Genomic DNA, 16,032 nt, shown 5'->3' with positions numbered 1-16,032 from the left:
ATGATGATGATGCAACACCTTTTCACTCTGAGTTTAGTAAATGTGTCACCTTTAAAAGTCAGTGTCTCTAAGGCTGAAGAGCACACTGTGTTACAAATTCCTGAGGAGAGTCTAGGGGTGCCTACATTAGCTATTGCATAGGAGGTGTGCATGACATTTTTTGGCCCTTGTACTCATAGCAAAGCCTCCTTTCACAATTATGCAAATGTGGGGATGAGCAGAAGTAAATATGAAGGCTTTAACATTGAGGATGCTAGTGTGATAGAGCAACAAAATGAAGAGGATATTTGTATATCTGATGCTAATGAGGATGTTGATGATGAAGATGTTATTTGTGTCAAAGAGATAAGTCATCAATTATTAGCAACAGTTCTTGCCCTTGACAAAAAGAGGGATCTTGCCATGTCTGGGCATAAGATCAAAAAAAAACTTCTCTGTTGATTTTTTTTTACTCAATTGTTAAGTCATTTGTACCATTTGTGAGTTAGTAGAGATAGGGCCATTAACCTTCTTGGCACCTCTTCCCTGTTACATAATTTGCACTGAGTTTATGTGAGTTATTTAACTACAAAATAATAATAATTTGTAAAAGAATAAAATAAAGACCAATGGGGCAGATGTATTATCCGTCGTTATGAGGGAGAAGGGTATCAGCGCACGTTATGTGCACTGATACCGCTTCTCCCCCATGTATGATAGAGCCGGGATGCGGTAATGGACAGGGGCGCTATGCTCCCCTGTCCATATCGGCGCTGCTATCAAAATGATAGCAAGCCGAATGTATGAACGGTCAGCATCGCTGACCGTTCCGCAGGAAGCCTGCTTTGGCTTCGCCAGCATCAGGCTGGCGAAGCCCTATCTAAACAGCAGGGACAGCGCTGTCCCTGCTGTTAGGTCTGGGCTGTGCTGGGGATCTCGCGTGAACAGCGAGATCCCGCGCATGCCCAGTGCGGCCGGCCGGGGGACAGGAGATAGCGCATCAGTATTAACTGATGCGCTATCTCCAGAAAGGGACATCGCCGGAGGGGGGAGTTAACGCTCCCCCGCTTCGGCAGACAAGATGTTAATACATCTTGTCGATGTCCCTTCCTGCTTCGCCTCGCTATTGAGGCGAAGCAGGAAGTATCATAGCGGCGCTTATCGTGCCGCTATGATACATCTGCCCCAATATCAGCTATTAGAAGTTTATACCAGTACATGCAATCTCCTCTGCCAATACCCTCATCATCAAACTCTTCATTAATGATCAGAGGTAGTCCTTCCAAAAATGAGTTTTGTTTGGGATCACCACCGGCCAGTATACCCACTGGCTATTATTCACTTCAGTGCAGTGGGAGCATACACATAACATATAACATGCATTTTCTGTCCACTAAGCTGCGATTTGTTTGCCACAGTACAGTATGCAACGTAAGAGGATACATCAGTATATTCTAAAAGTGACTGCTGTGTGTTTGTGCCACTGCTATGTAATTTCATTGGTTCTTCAGTCTATGGAGGTATCTATGAATTAGCAAAATAACACTTAACACATACTTGCTTACCTGACTCTCTCCATGAGGGGAAATATGCTCTGTTCCTGAACTTCCCTGGTAATGTATGATTGCCATCACCTGTAGTGAGCTAGTTAATTGATAAGAAAGGTGTTTCACCACAGGTGATGGCAATCATACATTATCAGGGAAGACCAGGAACAGAGCATTTTCTCCCTCATGGAGAGGGTCAGGTAAGCAAGTATATCTTCTTAACAGCAATAATTTGTTCCTTACAGAGCCATGGTGCAAATGGCTAGGATGTGCCTTAACACATGTTACAAAACATTGTTTATCAGCACTGCCCTGCTAGGCAATTATCCACTGTATGTGCAGCGAAGCACCTGTCATCTACTCTACTGCAGCCTCAAATGTAACTCCCTGCCATCATCATGTATGCATTTCTACATGTTTCCAGCCTCCGCTGATGCTGCGGCCATCATAGTATTCATATGGTTCACAAACACTGGAGTTTCCCTCCAAGCCTAGTACTGGCCACAGCCACAACATTCTAGATCAGCTAATACATCCAGAACCACTCTGTCATCAACTAATTACCATGACCTATCACCAACTGGGGGGGGGGATATCTTTAGCCTCCCAGCACTGAGGAATCACTAGTGCTTTGCTATACTGCTCCATGTTTTTGGATGACTCCAGTGCATTACTGTCCATTGCACCACCTGGTTTCAATGTCTAGCCTGAGAAGCTGCCCTGCTGCTATCATCGGTCCATCCCAGTGTTCCCAGGTAGCTGCCTTGTTCATCAGTTCTATCCCGGTCTCCTGCTGTGCAACTCTGCCCATTTGGTTCAATCCTGGACATCTGTGCTGTAAACTGCTCATCGGAATAATCCCAGTCTCCGGCTGTGCATCCCTGCCCATTTATTTCAATCCTGGTCACCTGCACTGCAAGCTTTGCTCATCAGTTCAATCATAGTCTCCTGTTGTGCAACTCTGCCCATCTGGCTTTATCCTGGTAACCTGCACTGCAAACTCTGCTCATTTGTTCAATCCCGGTCTCCTGCTGGACATCTCTGCCCATCCGGTTCAACCCTGGCCTCCTGCTGTGCATCCCTGCCCATATGGTTCAATTCCGGTCACCTACACTGCAAGCTTTGCTCATTGGTTCAATCCCAGTATCCTGCTGTGCATCTCTGCCCATCGAGTTCAATCCCAGTCAACGGCACTGCAAGCTCTGCTCATCAATTCAATCCTGGTCTTTTTTTGTGCAACTCTGCCCATCTGGTTTTATCCCGGTAACCTGAATTTCTAACACTGCTCATTTGTTGAATCCCAGTCTCCTGCTGGGCATCTCTGCTCATTCAGTTTAACCCTGGTCTCCTGCTGTGCATCCCTGCCCATCCGGTTCAATCTTGGTCACTGGCACTACATGATCTGCTCCCAAATTCAATCCCAGTCTCCTGCTATGCATATCTGCCCATTGGCTCATCCTGGTAAATCTGCATCTATGGTACATCATGGTAACCTGCACCTACAGTACAGTATATCTTTGTAATCTGCACCTATGGTACATTTTGGTAACCTGCACCTGCTGTGTTTTGTATGCTGGTACATCCTGTTAACCTGCATCGAATCCAGCTTGCTGGTACATCCTGGTAACCTGCATCGAATCCTGTTCACTGTTACATCCTGTAACCTTCACTGCACTCTGTTAATCGGATCCATCCCTGTAACCTGCACTTGCTGTGCTTCACCTATCAGTCTCCTCTGTTTACTGCTCTGTATGCTGTCCTGTATTCTCCAAGTTCACCACTACTATGCCTGAGCGCTAGGGTGACTGGTCTGCATCCTCCCAGCACACTGCAGTGCAAGAACACTATTATTGTAATTGTGGTCTAATTTTGCCTCGTCAACATCACTTCATACTGTTTGTTACTTCCTATTGGGTATGAATAAATCTCATCTTGCTACATTTGTCATTGTCTCCTCAAATCAGGGCCCCGTACTCCAAGCTTGTCCGGGTCCACAATCAACCTTACATGTGACAATACACTAATAATTATTTGTTCAACAAGTTTTCCCACTGCCTGAGATAAAATAATGGGTAATCCCCACTGAAATGTTCTGAAGTAATATACTAAACATATTTTAGGCTAATTGCATAATTTATGCTACCTGCATAAATTATGCATTCTACATAATAAGCACAGTCACAGGCTTCTTTGAATAATATGTAAATTACATTTTTTTGAAGACACAACTTACACCTATGTTTTTTTTGTAAACTCAGCCCAACTCTGTGAGTCCCAGTTTGTTTATCTGGTATAAATTGGCACTTTAGTGTGTCTGTATTTGGGTGCCTGCTGTATAGAAGTTATATTGTGAATACTAGATTAATACATTAACAGATTTCTATGACTGTAAAGTGCTGCTGAATATGGCAGAGATATGACAAAAGGATGATAATAATAATAATGATAACACTAAAGTGAGTTAGATAGAAAGCATACTAATATTAGGTATGGCAAACAAATGATATTCTATGATTGGATCTAAAGCTTGAGATGGAACAATTCTGGCTGAATTGATATCTTCTGAAAGCTGACAAAGAAATGTAAATTGCAGCTAAAGCACTGTTAATCTATGACTGCTTCGTATTCAGCAGTAAGTCCTTGGCTGAAAAAAATAAAGCTTTCTGGAAAGTCATCAAAACCTTCTAACATAAATCCAATTATTCATCCTTCCACTAGTCACTTGCAAAATGCCTCACATTATACTGATAAACAGAACATACTAATTCTGTAATAAAAACGGTTTCTCTTTTTTGTAGAATATCTAGATGGGTTAGATTGGGAGGTGAAAACAGTTTGGTAAAAGTATGTAAGCAGTCCTAATGGGCTGAGACCTTTTGAGGGGGTTGGGTGTATGAGATGGAAGCAAATTGTACAAACAGCACCACTAATAGTAATGCTAAATTGCCAGTCTGCACTCATCCCCCAATATCAATTTGCAAACCCCCCTAAATTTTCCTATACCAAAATAAGATATAAATTCCAATATAATTGCAGTGGGACAGGTTCATCAGGTCGACATGGATTTTTTTTACTGGGTTTTGTAGCAAATTTGTGCCGGCAGGCGGTATTTCATGCCCTACCATTCACTAGGTCATGGTGGGAGAATAAAATAGTGTGCCGAGCGTAACGAGGCATCATGCCCAAAGCATGATGAGTGTAGCGAGCCATGCGAGGGGACGCAGTGCTATGTTTCGGTCTCCATGACACGACATGTGCCAACAGGCAGTATTTCATGCCCTACCATCCACTAGGGCGTGGTGGGAGAATAAAATAGAGTGCAGCGAGCCATGTGAAAGGACTAGGTGCTACATTTTAGTGTTTAAGTTGACTGTGTTGACATTCCGATTAATGTCTGTCGACCTAATGACCCTGTGGACCTAAAGTCATGTCTACCTTCCTACATTAACTCATGTCGACCTTATGTTGTCGACCTAATGCTTGTCTACCATAATGCTGGTGACCTAATGAACCATACCCGTTGTAGCTCCTTTTTCCAAATGAGAAGGTGGAATAAATGTAGTAGAATCTAATAGCACCTTTTCCGGGCACATTAAGAGGGTGGCGTACCTTAACAATAAGAATGTCCAGTGCCTGGTAGCAGATCCTGAGTGTGTTGGAGTTCACAATGGATTTTTTCCAATGTATGTAGGTGGTTGCAGGCACAAGGGCTCACTTGGAGGAGGTCTCATAGGTGAAAAGTTAGAAATATCATCTCTTGTAGGGGTACCAAGGCCGAGACAATTTTCGCCGCTATCTGCAGCTTTTTCAAGCTGCAGATATCGTATCTTATTTACCACTACAGCTACTTATTAGGATAACAATCATTTTATTTTAGATATATATATATACATTTTTGTGTTTTAATTTCTAAGTGTTATCTTATAGCTTTTTATTTAAATAATACATACATATCTTTTAATTGCCACCCTGATGTTTACCTTGTTTAGCGCAACTATCTCCTTCTTCTTTTTGTGCATGTTTACGATAGGTGTAGTGACATTTATTTATTAACCGTTTCTTATATAGCGCACACATATTACGCAGCGCTTTACAGAGTATAGTTGAACACTCACATCAGTCCCTGCCCCAGTGGAGCTTACAATCTATATTCCCTACCACAAGTACATGCACACACAGACATTCTAGGGTTAATTTTGTTGGCAGCCAATTAACGTACCAGTATATTTTTGGATTGTGGGAGGAAACCAGAGTACCCGGAGTAAACCCACGCAAGTACGGTTACATCATCCGTACTGCCCCCCATTTCAGTTGCTGCTTGACAGAGCAGTACCAATACAGTCATCCCTTTTGGATAACTTATTATCTGTTTCACTTCACTGTAGGCATAGCAGGCTGCCTGGCTCTCGGATCCTCCCCACTACACAGATGCCATGAGGTTATAGGGAGCTCAGGCTCTGCAGGAAACTAGGATGCAGTGACTGCAGCGCTGGCCAGGTAATAGCTTGAAGCTTAGTTCAGTGAAGGACAATTGTAGACCAATTTGAGCCCAGAGCATGCACCCCAATACCAAAATTGAACACATTAGTTTATGCATAGTGCTATGTGACAAAACGCATTAGTATAGGACCACTGACCTCTGTTTATTACCCAGATTGCATAACTTTTCTGGCATTTGTGTCTTAATTCAAGTACTGAGTACTTGGTTTAAGTAATTTACTGATCCCTTCAGTACACCACTGACCACCATATATATATATATATATATATATATATATATATATATATATATATATATATATATATATATATGTGCCACTGCATTACTAATCCCTCTATATCCTATAATCTATCACTGACCCCCAAATACCCACCACTGCATCAGAGAACCCTCTATACCCACCACTACTGTAAATCACTGACCCCGTGTACACCTTACAAGACATTACTGATGCCTCTAAATCAGGGCTGGGCAACACCGGCCCTCCAGATGTTAATGAACTACACATCCCAGGATGCTTTGCATTAGTTTTGCTATGTGGCCATGCTGAAACTGATGCAAGGCATGCTGGGATGTGTAGTTCATCAACATCTGGAGGGCGGTGTTGCCCAGCCCTGCTCTAAATCCTACACATCACTGACTCCCCTTTCAACCCTACACTACATCACGGACCTTTCTATACCCTACACTACATCACTGATCCCTCTATGCCATTCACTACATCAATGTCCCCTCTATGCCCGCTTGCCAGAGCATCTTCGGGTTTGCGCAGCTACAGGAAAGCCACTCAATGGGACTGTCCCTATCCAGCCGAGTGGAACTTTCCATAACATTTCTCAAACTTCTCTAAAATCGCTTGCTGTGGGATAAGGAAGGGCAAATGATAGTATTGTATATGACAAATATGTATATGCTGTTTTTGCATAATGAGGACCACCACTAAACATGTGTTCACTCCAGGAACCAAATCTAATAGGCCCATGCTGGCATTTTTAGTGGATATTTTGGGGATCTATCACAGCAACGTTGGCACTCAAAGGGTTAAATCGAATTACTTTCTCACTAAAATCTGGCTAGCTCCAGCAAATTGTGGGGTAGTACATTTGGCCCTTTCTGTTGACAATTTGATACTCTAATATCTGGAACACCTTAGTTAAAGTGGGGAAAGTAGTTTGCTGTCACTATTAGCCTACTGGATAATTGGGGATTTATAAACAATTTACAGTCTAGTCATTGCACATAAAAACTTACAGCATGAAATAACATTTGTGATAAAGCAATAAGTTAACATACTCAATAGACAACAAAAAAGGCAGTGAATAGTCAAAGAAGGACAAATACTGAAACTTACGTAGTTAATGCTATAAAACAAATCATGTAAAAATCCAATTCTATTTTCACAACAGAAATAACTTTAAATGTCCACTTACCTGTAATCGAAGCCTGTTCTTTTCCCATTGTCTGGAATGCCAGGATCAGGGCACATGTCTGTAGCTGTTGGTATGCCACCTTGACTTACTACAATAAAGTACAAAACAAAAATAATGAATAATGTATTGATTATACATACAGTCTGTTGTCGTGTATTCATTCTAATGTAATACTTATACAGCACATGTGCTGTCCACTTATACAGTCCACATTTACAATGTTTTAATTTAAAATAAAATATGTCTAATAAATGACAAGGAACAACGTTGCAGTCATAGACCCAGCATCTGTATAATGCTCCACTTTGAAGCTAAATCCATGTATCTCCAGTGCTTAGGCTTAATAGATGATGCCACCCACTTTGTATTACGTGCTGCACACTTACAAACTCCAACATTTATGGGCTCATTGGCAAAAAAAAAAAGATTTCTTGTTTTATCGAGTCATGTTTTAGTTATCGTATTGTTAGTTTATGGGGGTTACACACTGACAAATGCTCAACGCTTATCATCAAAACAACGGACTTGGCTGATCATGTTTATAGTGCATGTCCAGCATAGAAGTACAGCTGGTACATATATAATCCTTCTGTTGCATTTTACAGGATCTAAAGGCTCATGCAAGTGGATTCATTTTTGCTGACTGTGTTTTGTTATTCACCGACTAAGTCTGGCAATCTATTTAGCAATTTATATTTTACGCCATAATGGGAAAGGAGGAACCAGAAGCTGTGTGGGATTCAGTTCATTTGTTCAAAGCATTGAAACATTTCACAAAATATTATTGCATTTCCTTAAATATATATTTTATATATCAAAAAGCGTAGTGAAGATTACTGCAATCTTCTTTTACGGTCTTAAATATTATAGCTTTATCTATCTAGGCCAATATGGTTTCATTAACAGTTCTTATACAGTACCATGTATCATTAAGATATTCTTTGAACATTGTAAGTTGAAATCTGTGGCATTTATTGTTAGGACCTTTGAGAAATGCCAATGTTGAGGATTGGAGTCATCAATTGTAAGGCAATCCCTACTGATGAATACATTTAGCCTAAAAGACTAATTTCCCAAATGGCAGGTTAAGGATACAGTATATTCAATAACAAAGCACATTTTACTTTGTAGATTTTACAAGTCTAATAACATGATTTTTTTCATACAGGGTTCAACCATATTGAACTTGATTAAGTGCTCGCAACTCCAGTCGACATTCTGGTGCAGTCTCACTAACATTCAGAATAACCTATATTTATTGAGAATAAGCTAACTGCAGTTGCACTAGGAACATGGGCATTTAACTAACAAACTGCAGGGGTCCTAAGTGTTGTCCCATATATAGATTCAGAAGTAAAAGTAAGATTAAAGTAAAATAAAAATTAAGAAATTAAATGACATAGCTTTAGCTACAAGAATATCAAATGCTCATGTTAATTCTGTGTCATTCCCACTCCAAAGGCCCCCGATACACTATGTGATTTGGGCTTAATTTCATCCAAGTCCGGGGAATTGGGCTGAAAAAATCGGGCAAAAATTGGCCCAAAGAGCATGTGTCTGACATCGGAGGCGAAGATCATATGTGCATCACATAATGGTTCACTCACAAAGGCAAATTCATTCTCATAATATGTGCAGAGAGAATTAGATTTGGGTGAGTTATTTTGTTTCTGTGCAGGGTAAATACTGACTGCTTTATTTTTACACTGCTATATAGATCTCACTTTGAAGTAAAACCCCACCAAAATCGAATTCTTTCTGCACAAGTTACATCTGCCTCACCAGCAGTGTACATGCTTTTGTCCATTTGAGAATGAATTTGCCTTTGCGAGTCAACCAGAATAAGGGCCAATATCTCCGCGCCAGACCCCCTCTCAATAACAGGGAATGGGGATCACATGCGATACATCATATGCCGAAGTACTGCATGCAATCCTGCCACCCAGCAGGGTCCTGGGCGGCCGAAGGAGAATAAGATGTGACTTCTCTCATAGAAGTCGCATAGTGTATTGGGGCCTTAAGGGTTAAATCACCTAAAGCTTCGAAAAATTAAAAGAGGTGGTTTTGCCAATAGCAACCAATCAAATTTTATAGGATGTAATAGAGAAATATTAGAATCTGATTGGTTGCTATGGGCAACATTACCTATTTTTATTCTTGGAAGCTTTATTACATTTACCCCTAGATGTCTGTTAATCCTCTTTCTTTTTTGAAGTTATTAGAATAATCAGTTTATTGACATGAGAGAGATAAACAATATAGAATAAAATCACAGATACCAGAGGACTTCTGAATCCAATGACAATAATTGTAGACTTAATTCATATGAGGTGTTTATTCAGAAATGTATTAACTTATACAGTACTCTGACTCTTATACAGTACTCTGACTTTTGTCCTTCAAAGTATTGGTGCAATGTAGCAGCATTCTATTTTTTTGTTAGATTTTTCAGATGCATATAGCATTGATCACAATTTATAAGAGGGGGGCTTCTATTTTCTAGCTGAGAATTTTTTTCTCTATTATAACACGTTTGTGCTATACGTTTGCATTGTCAGTGACAATAAATGCTGCAGATCTTTCTATTTTTTAGACATTTAAGGGTAAATGTTTCAAACCTTCAAGAGATGTACAATGGAGGAGTTGCCATAGCAACTAATCATCTTTTACAGTAGCTATAATTTATATAGCATAGTCTAAATTATGATAGTTGGAAGCTAATTGGTTGCTAGGGGCAACTTCTCCACTTTATCTCTTTTTAAGATTGGATGCATCTCCCCAGATTTACATTATTCCATAACAATTAACACATATTAGACAGGACTTTACAGTTTAAGATTATTTTATGATCCACATCAATCTTTGCCCAAGTAGAGTTTACAGTCTATGGTCCCTAGCACGCAGATACACACATGCACTAAGCGGTCTACACACACTGGTTAACACTAGTAATAATTTAGCCAATTTCCACGGGCCAAAAACAGAATGTCCTCTAGTGTGTACGCACTAGGTCGCTGATGATGCAGGCTCCCATACATCATCATCATTGACATCCTTTGTTGCCTGTATGTGCTGGATGGTGGATAATATCGCTACCAAAAGCCATGCTGCAGAACGAACCATGGCCTGCTCCCTTTGCTGACTGATGATTCTCACAGCTGGCATCGGCAAGAGTGTATACACTTTCCAATGCTGGCACCCCACAGGGTTTTGTGCTAGATATCGCTATGTGGTATCGTCCACATGTTTTCCAGTAAAGCTGCCTGTAGCAACCAATCTGTTGCTATCTAAAAATTATATATAGCTTGAAGATTACTGGTTTTGTATCGATTCGATCAATTAAATATAATATCAATATCAATCAATATAATATCAATCGATTATATTATCCTGTAATGAAATGTGAGAGCTGTTGTTTTGAGCGGCTACATGTTATACGTGATAGGTAGTTTGCTGTTTGAATTTGTATGTGTTATAGAAAGCATAGAAATCTTAAATCATTGCACTTTGGGGGTTATTCTGGTTGATTCACAAGGCTGCGAATTCGCAGCCTTGCAAGTCCACCAAACCCCGCCTTGCGAATGGTGGCCTGGCCACCACCCATTTGCAGCATGTGTTCGCATGCACTATCTGCGAATGGATGTTTTACATAAACATCCATTCTCAGCCTGCGGGGGAACACCCACATCATTTGATGGTTGCTGACCATCGAATGATGTGGAAGGCATGCAACCTTAGATGTGCATGGCCATTCTGAAGGAAGTGGGTGGGCAGCTGACATCCGGTGATGTCAGCTACTTGTCCCTGGCGCACATGTCATTGGACAATTTCCATGGGAATGCCCAGCATTTTCATGGGAACGCCCATGAAACACTGGGTGTTCCCATGGGTGAGTCCCCCGGCCCGCCACCCTCGGCCGCCCACCAGACGCAATGTTGGGTGCATGCACCTGGTGAATGCGCATTGCAAAAACATGACGCTCGCATGCGAATTTGCATGTGAGCGAATTAACCAGAATAAGGTCCTTCTGGGGGGGGAGGGGGGAGGTGCAAGGTTGACATAAAATAATTCCTTTAGGTAAAGCTATACTAGAATGACATGGCAAGGAAAAGTATATATCTAAAGCACTATAGTTAAAAATAGATCAAAACAAGGTTATCTAAGCTTCTTAACAGCTTCATAATCCTCAAATGCATGCTTTTATATATTAATAAGCGCCTGTACCATTATAACATTTTCCCTTTATATATCAAATTGACTTCTTTATCTTCATTAAAAAATTACATACAGTATGATTTACATGCTTCTTCCCATAAGAGAAAAAAAATCAAATAAACAATTAGTATTATGCCCCGTGACCCAGTCATATTTTGAATCACAATTACTACAGCAAAAAATTCACAATGCTTCATTTTTCCTTGCAATCAGCTGTCTATAATTGCTGTTTGATGATCTCTTTGGGAAATGTATGTTTCCAAAGAGATCACGGAACGTAAGACCTAAGCAGCTTTCATTCTAGGGTCAATAGCAGCACATCAATGTCAACTTTCTTATGCTGATCTAAAAGTAATTAAATTCAGACTTCAAGGGGCTACTTCTGGATCAGAGGAGGTATTCCATTTACAAGCTGAGGTTGAATTAAGATGCAGTTCTATTTTACTGAAGTAAAATTACTGTGCGTTTCACTTGTCTGAGAATTTTTCTTTTGTACAGAAAAAATGTCATGAAAATGTGTTGTGTTATGAATAGAGATGTGTTTTGGTTTTGGCAAAATCACCGTTAAGTGATTCAGTTTTTTGTTTGGTGTAAAAAAAAATAAAAAAATTCTGAACTACTGTATGGGAAGATTCAAACCAGAACTTGGTTACAATCAGATCTACTTGGGAGATCCGGACCAGGTTTTGGTTCGGTTCCAGTAAATACAGGTGTATTCGGATTGCTGGAAAACTGAACCGTACATTGCTAGTTATGAAAATAACAAGTAAAATAAAATCTCCCACAAATGCTTACTATACATAAAAATAAACTCTACTTTAAAAGTTTATTGATATCAGAAACAATAAATAATATAATTCACAGTAAAGGGAGTTGCAGAATATGCATTTGTATTCAGGCATCATAATACAGTGTATTTTTGGGCAAAATATTACTGTGTTCAGATCAGGTAAGCTTCATAACCTCACTTAACATGGAGGATAAGCCAAGTTGTACAAAAGCATAAACTGTCACAATTTATAAAGAAGCGCCACCTACTGTTCCTCCATTGCAGTTGCCTGAGCAAATATTACAGTATCTTGCACAGTAAATGTTGCCATTTTGGAAATAAAGGGTGCATAACTTTATATAATGCAGATGTTTTCCTGATTAACACATTTCGTCCTTCCTTTGCTCCATCTGTTCCTAATTTTTTCAATTTTTTTTTCAAATTTTTTTATCCATTTGTTTCATTTATCCATTTTATGTCATATGTAAATGTTTTTCCGGTACTTGTTTCCTAGCACGGCACCCACGATTTTCAATCATATGGCATCTTATGCATTGTATTGCATCACATGCCATATAGCCGCATGCGATGCGATTTTGGCCCCCCTATACGATTTTTTATGTTAAATGCACCCCCACGCCACCTCCACTATGAACGCCAACCCGAAGTGTGGCGAGCGATGCGAGCCGGCAAGGGGCAGCTGGTACGCGTCCTCCGACCTTTTCATACCCCCACTATCCACGCCGGCGTGGAGCTGACTTTAGATAGTGTGGCGAGCGCAGCGAGCCCCCGAGCCCGAAGCATGGCGAGCGCAGTGAGCCCTGCGAGGGGACGTGTATTACTTTATATGTATTCCGCATCCCCTCGTGGGGCTCGCCACGCTTCGGGCTTGGCGGCTCGCGACGCTCACCACACTATCTAAAATCAACTTGATGCCAACGTGGATAGTGGGGGTATGAAAAGGTCGGAGGACGCGTACCGCCGCCCCTCACGGGCTTTCTGTGCTCGCCACGCTTTGGGTTGGCGTTGATACTGGGGGTGGCGTGGGGGAGCTTTTAACATTGTAAGCACCCATTACGGTGCTTATACAATTAATAATCTTATAGTGGGGCCATTTAACATTAAAAACACCCATTAGGGTGCTTATACAATTTAAAATCGTATACCATTGTATATGGCATACAATGGCATACAATGCGATTGTATACAATTTAAAATTTTATAACATCGGGTGCCATTGCGCAACATCGCATCGCATGCCATTGTAAGGCTTATGGTATACGATGCGATGGGCGCCGTGCTAGGTACCGTCTTTCCTATTATATGTTGTATTCTTATTATATGATGTATACTTATAAACATGTTCTTCTCTTGTAGATTCATATAAAAAGTGTCACACCCCTGATGAAGTCTCACAAAGAGACAAAACGCGTCGGGGACTTGTTATGATCCATAATCTCAAGAAAATACTTCTGATACAAGATTTAATTCCAAGAAAAGGCTTGTTTTAATATTTGTTTTTTAATAAATGTTTTATATTTAAGATAAAATCTTTGTTGGTTATGGTTATATAAGAAAGAGGAAAGACATCAATTATTTTACCATTTGTATTTGGGCTCTGTATAACGCTATTGTTTTTGACATTAGATTGGGTGGGTCCCTCTAATAGGGGACCTAGTGTTAATAGCGACCTCTCTTATATATAGTGCAAATTCTAGTGATATTGTACTACATATATACCCATGAAGATCGCAGGCATCACTCAGAGGCTTGTGATGAAAAATTATGCACCTTGATTTTTCATCGATGTGAATAAAAGCACCTTGATTTGTCATCACAAGCCTCTGAGTGAAGCCTGCGATCTTCTTGGGTATACATTACGCCCAGATCGGGATGGCAGCAGAGCAAGTGACTCCTTGAGGAGAGTGTGGAGTGCCGGGACTCGGACACTGTACTATATATATATATATATATATATATATATATATATATATATATATATATATATATATATATACAGCTTTGGAACTCCTGCACTGCACATCCTGTTATTGTGGTCCATTACACTCTGGCAAAGTTTCTGATTGTTCTATTGACTGTCTGTGGAACCCTTCTACTATCGCTGGGCCATCTTTACCACTTGTGTTCCCTATATATGCTTATTGGATGTTATATCTGAATGGTGGCAATATTCCACTCTAGAGGAACAATTTTAGGATTCCTTGATTTAAAAAGGGAAAAAATTTCTACGTACTTTCCTGTTACAGAATACATGTGAACTGTTCATATAATATGCTGCTTCCACTGCCCCTGAGGAAGTCTTTTTGACGAAACGCGTTGGAGATCTCTTCGACGATCGGAAATCTAATCAACAGTTCTTTTGATAACAAATTGTGCCAAAATACATTTTTATTGTGTATTTTATTATTACACATGGAACATCTTTTATTGTTAAATAAGATTGTTATTTTTAAATGTGTTAATTCATGGCTGGAAGTGCACCCTGATCTTTTTCCCTTTCTTCATATATATATATATATATATATATATATATATATATATATATATATACACACTGTATATGTATGTATATCAGTTTTGGAGTTTATATATATCATAAGTAGTGTATTATATGCAAATCATACTTTTATGCTTACATAGATAAATGTATCCGAACTCAGCAGGGAACACAAAATTGTGAAACAGTATGCTCAATTAGGGTGTGAAATACATATAATATAATGTTCTCACATTGTAGTATAATTAAATTTGATAAAGGATGATTAGACTGGAAATCATAGGAGATGATATTCAGATGATCATTTATCTGGAAACAATGAGTTGAAAATGTCAAGCCAAGTATATCATTACAGTGTTTCATCAATGCTTATTTCAAAACTTTAGTGTATAGTTATTAAAGTGATAGTTTATTGAAGTAGATATGTTGCCCATAGCAACCAATCAGATTATATCTATTATATTTTAGAGGGCGCTAGATAAATGATGTAAGATTCGATTGGTTGCTACAGTATTTCACTTCTATAGTAAATACACCACTTTGACTTAACGGAAGGGGCAAGATAAATGAGATAATTCCTTATTACCATTGCCCAAAGTGATGCAATAAAAATAAACATAAAACAATATGATTTTAATTATGAGCCATACTGTAATATGTAAATCGAAATACTGTATGCGCTATACAGTAGGCCAGATTCTTAGTCACATGCAGTCTGCACGCAATGCCAATGTTCACGTATTTGAGCAATTATTTGCAAATGTTTTTGCGTTACGCAGAGTACACACAAAGGAACTGTTTAAATCAGGTCAGATGGTATCAGAAATATGATGGACAGGTGGTTAATAGAGCACACAAATACAAAGTATTGCGAATGCTCACAGCCGCTCACACAGAAAGCTATGGCCGTACAGAGAAACTACATCTGCCATCTCTTTGTAGACCCACAAATTATGAAATGTGACTGAAATGGGGGCAGTGCTTGATGATGTCAACATCTGTCCCCACATTACACATCAGCATTACCTCTCCAGGCTTCTCCTGGAGAGGAGAGTCAAAAAGTAAGTAAGTAT

The 16,032-nt window shown here is 39.7% G+C and overlaps 1 protein-coding gene across 2 annotated transcripts in view; it reads right to left on the bottom strand.

The window, feature by feature from the left end:
* Positions 1 to 16,032, bottom strand: part of CSMD1 (CUB and Sushi multiple domains 1) — a 1,658,539-nt gene that overhangs the window by 566,704 nt on the left and 1,075,803 nt on the right. For both annotated transcript variants that reach the window (XM_083177358.1, XM_083177357.1), the window contains exon 8: positions 7,458 to 7,545. In XM_083177358.1, coding sequence (XP_083033484.1) covers positions 7,458 to 7,545 — 88 coding nt within the window. The remainder of the gene's footprint in view (positions 1 to 7,457; positions 7,546 to 16,032) is intronic.

This window comes from Crinia signifera, chromosome 3, assembly GCF_055691185.1.
Source record: "Crinia signifera chromosome 3, ASM5569118v1, whole genome shotgun sequence".
Classification (NCBI taxonomy): Eukaryota; Metazoa; Chordata; class Amphibia; order Anura; family Myobatrachidae; genus Crinia; species Crinia signifera.
Note: the sequence above shows the minus strand (reverse complement) of the source record. Positions and strands in the feature narration are given on the sequence as shown.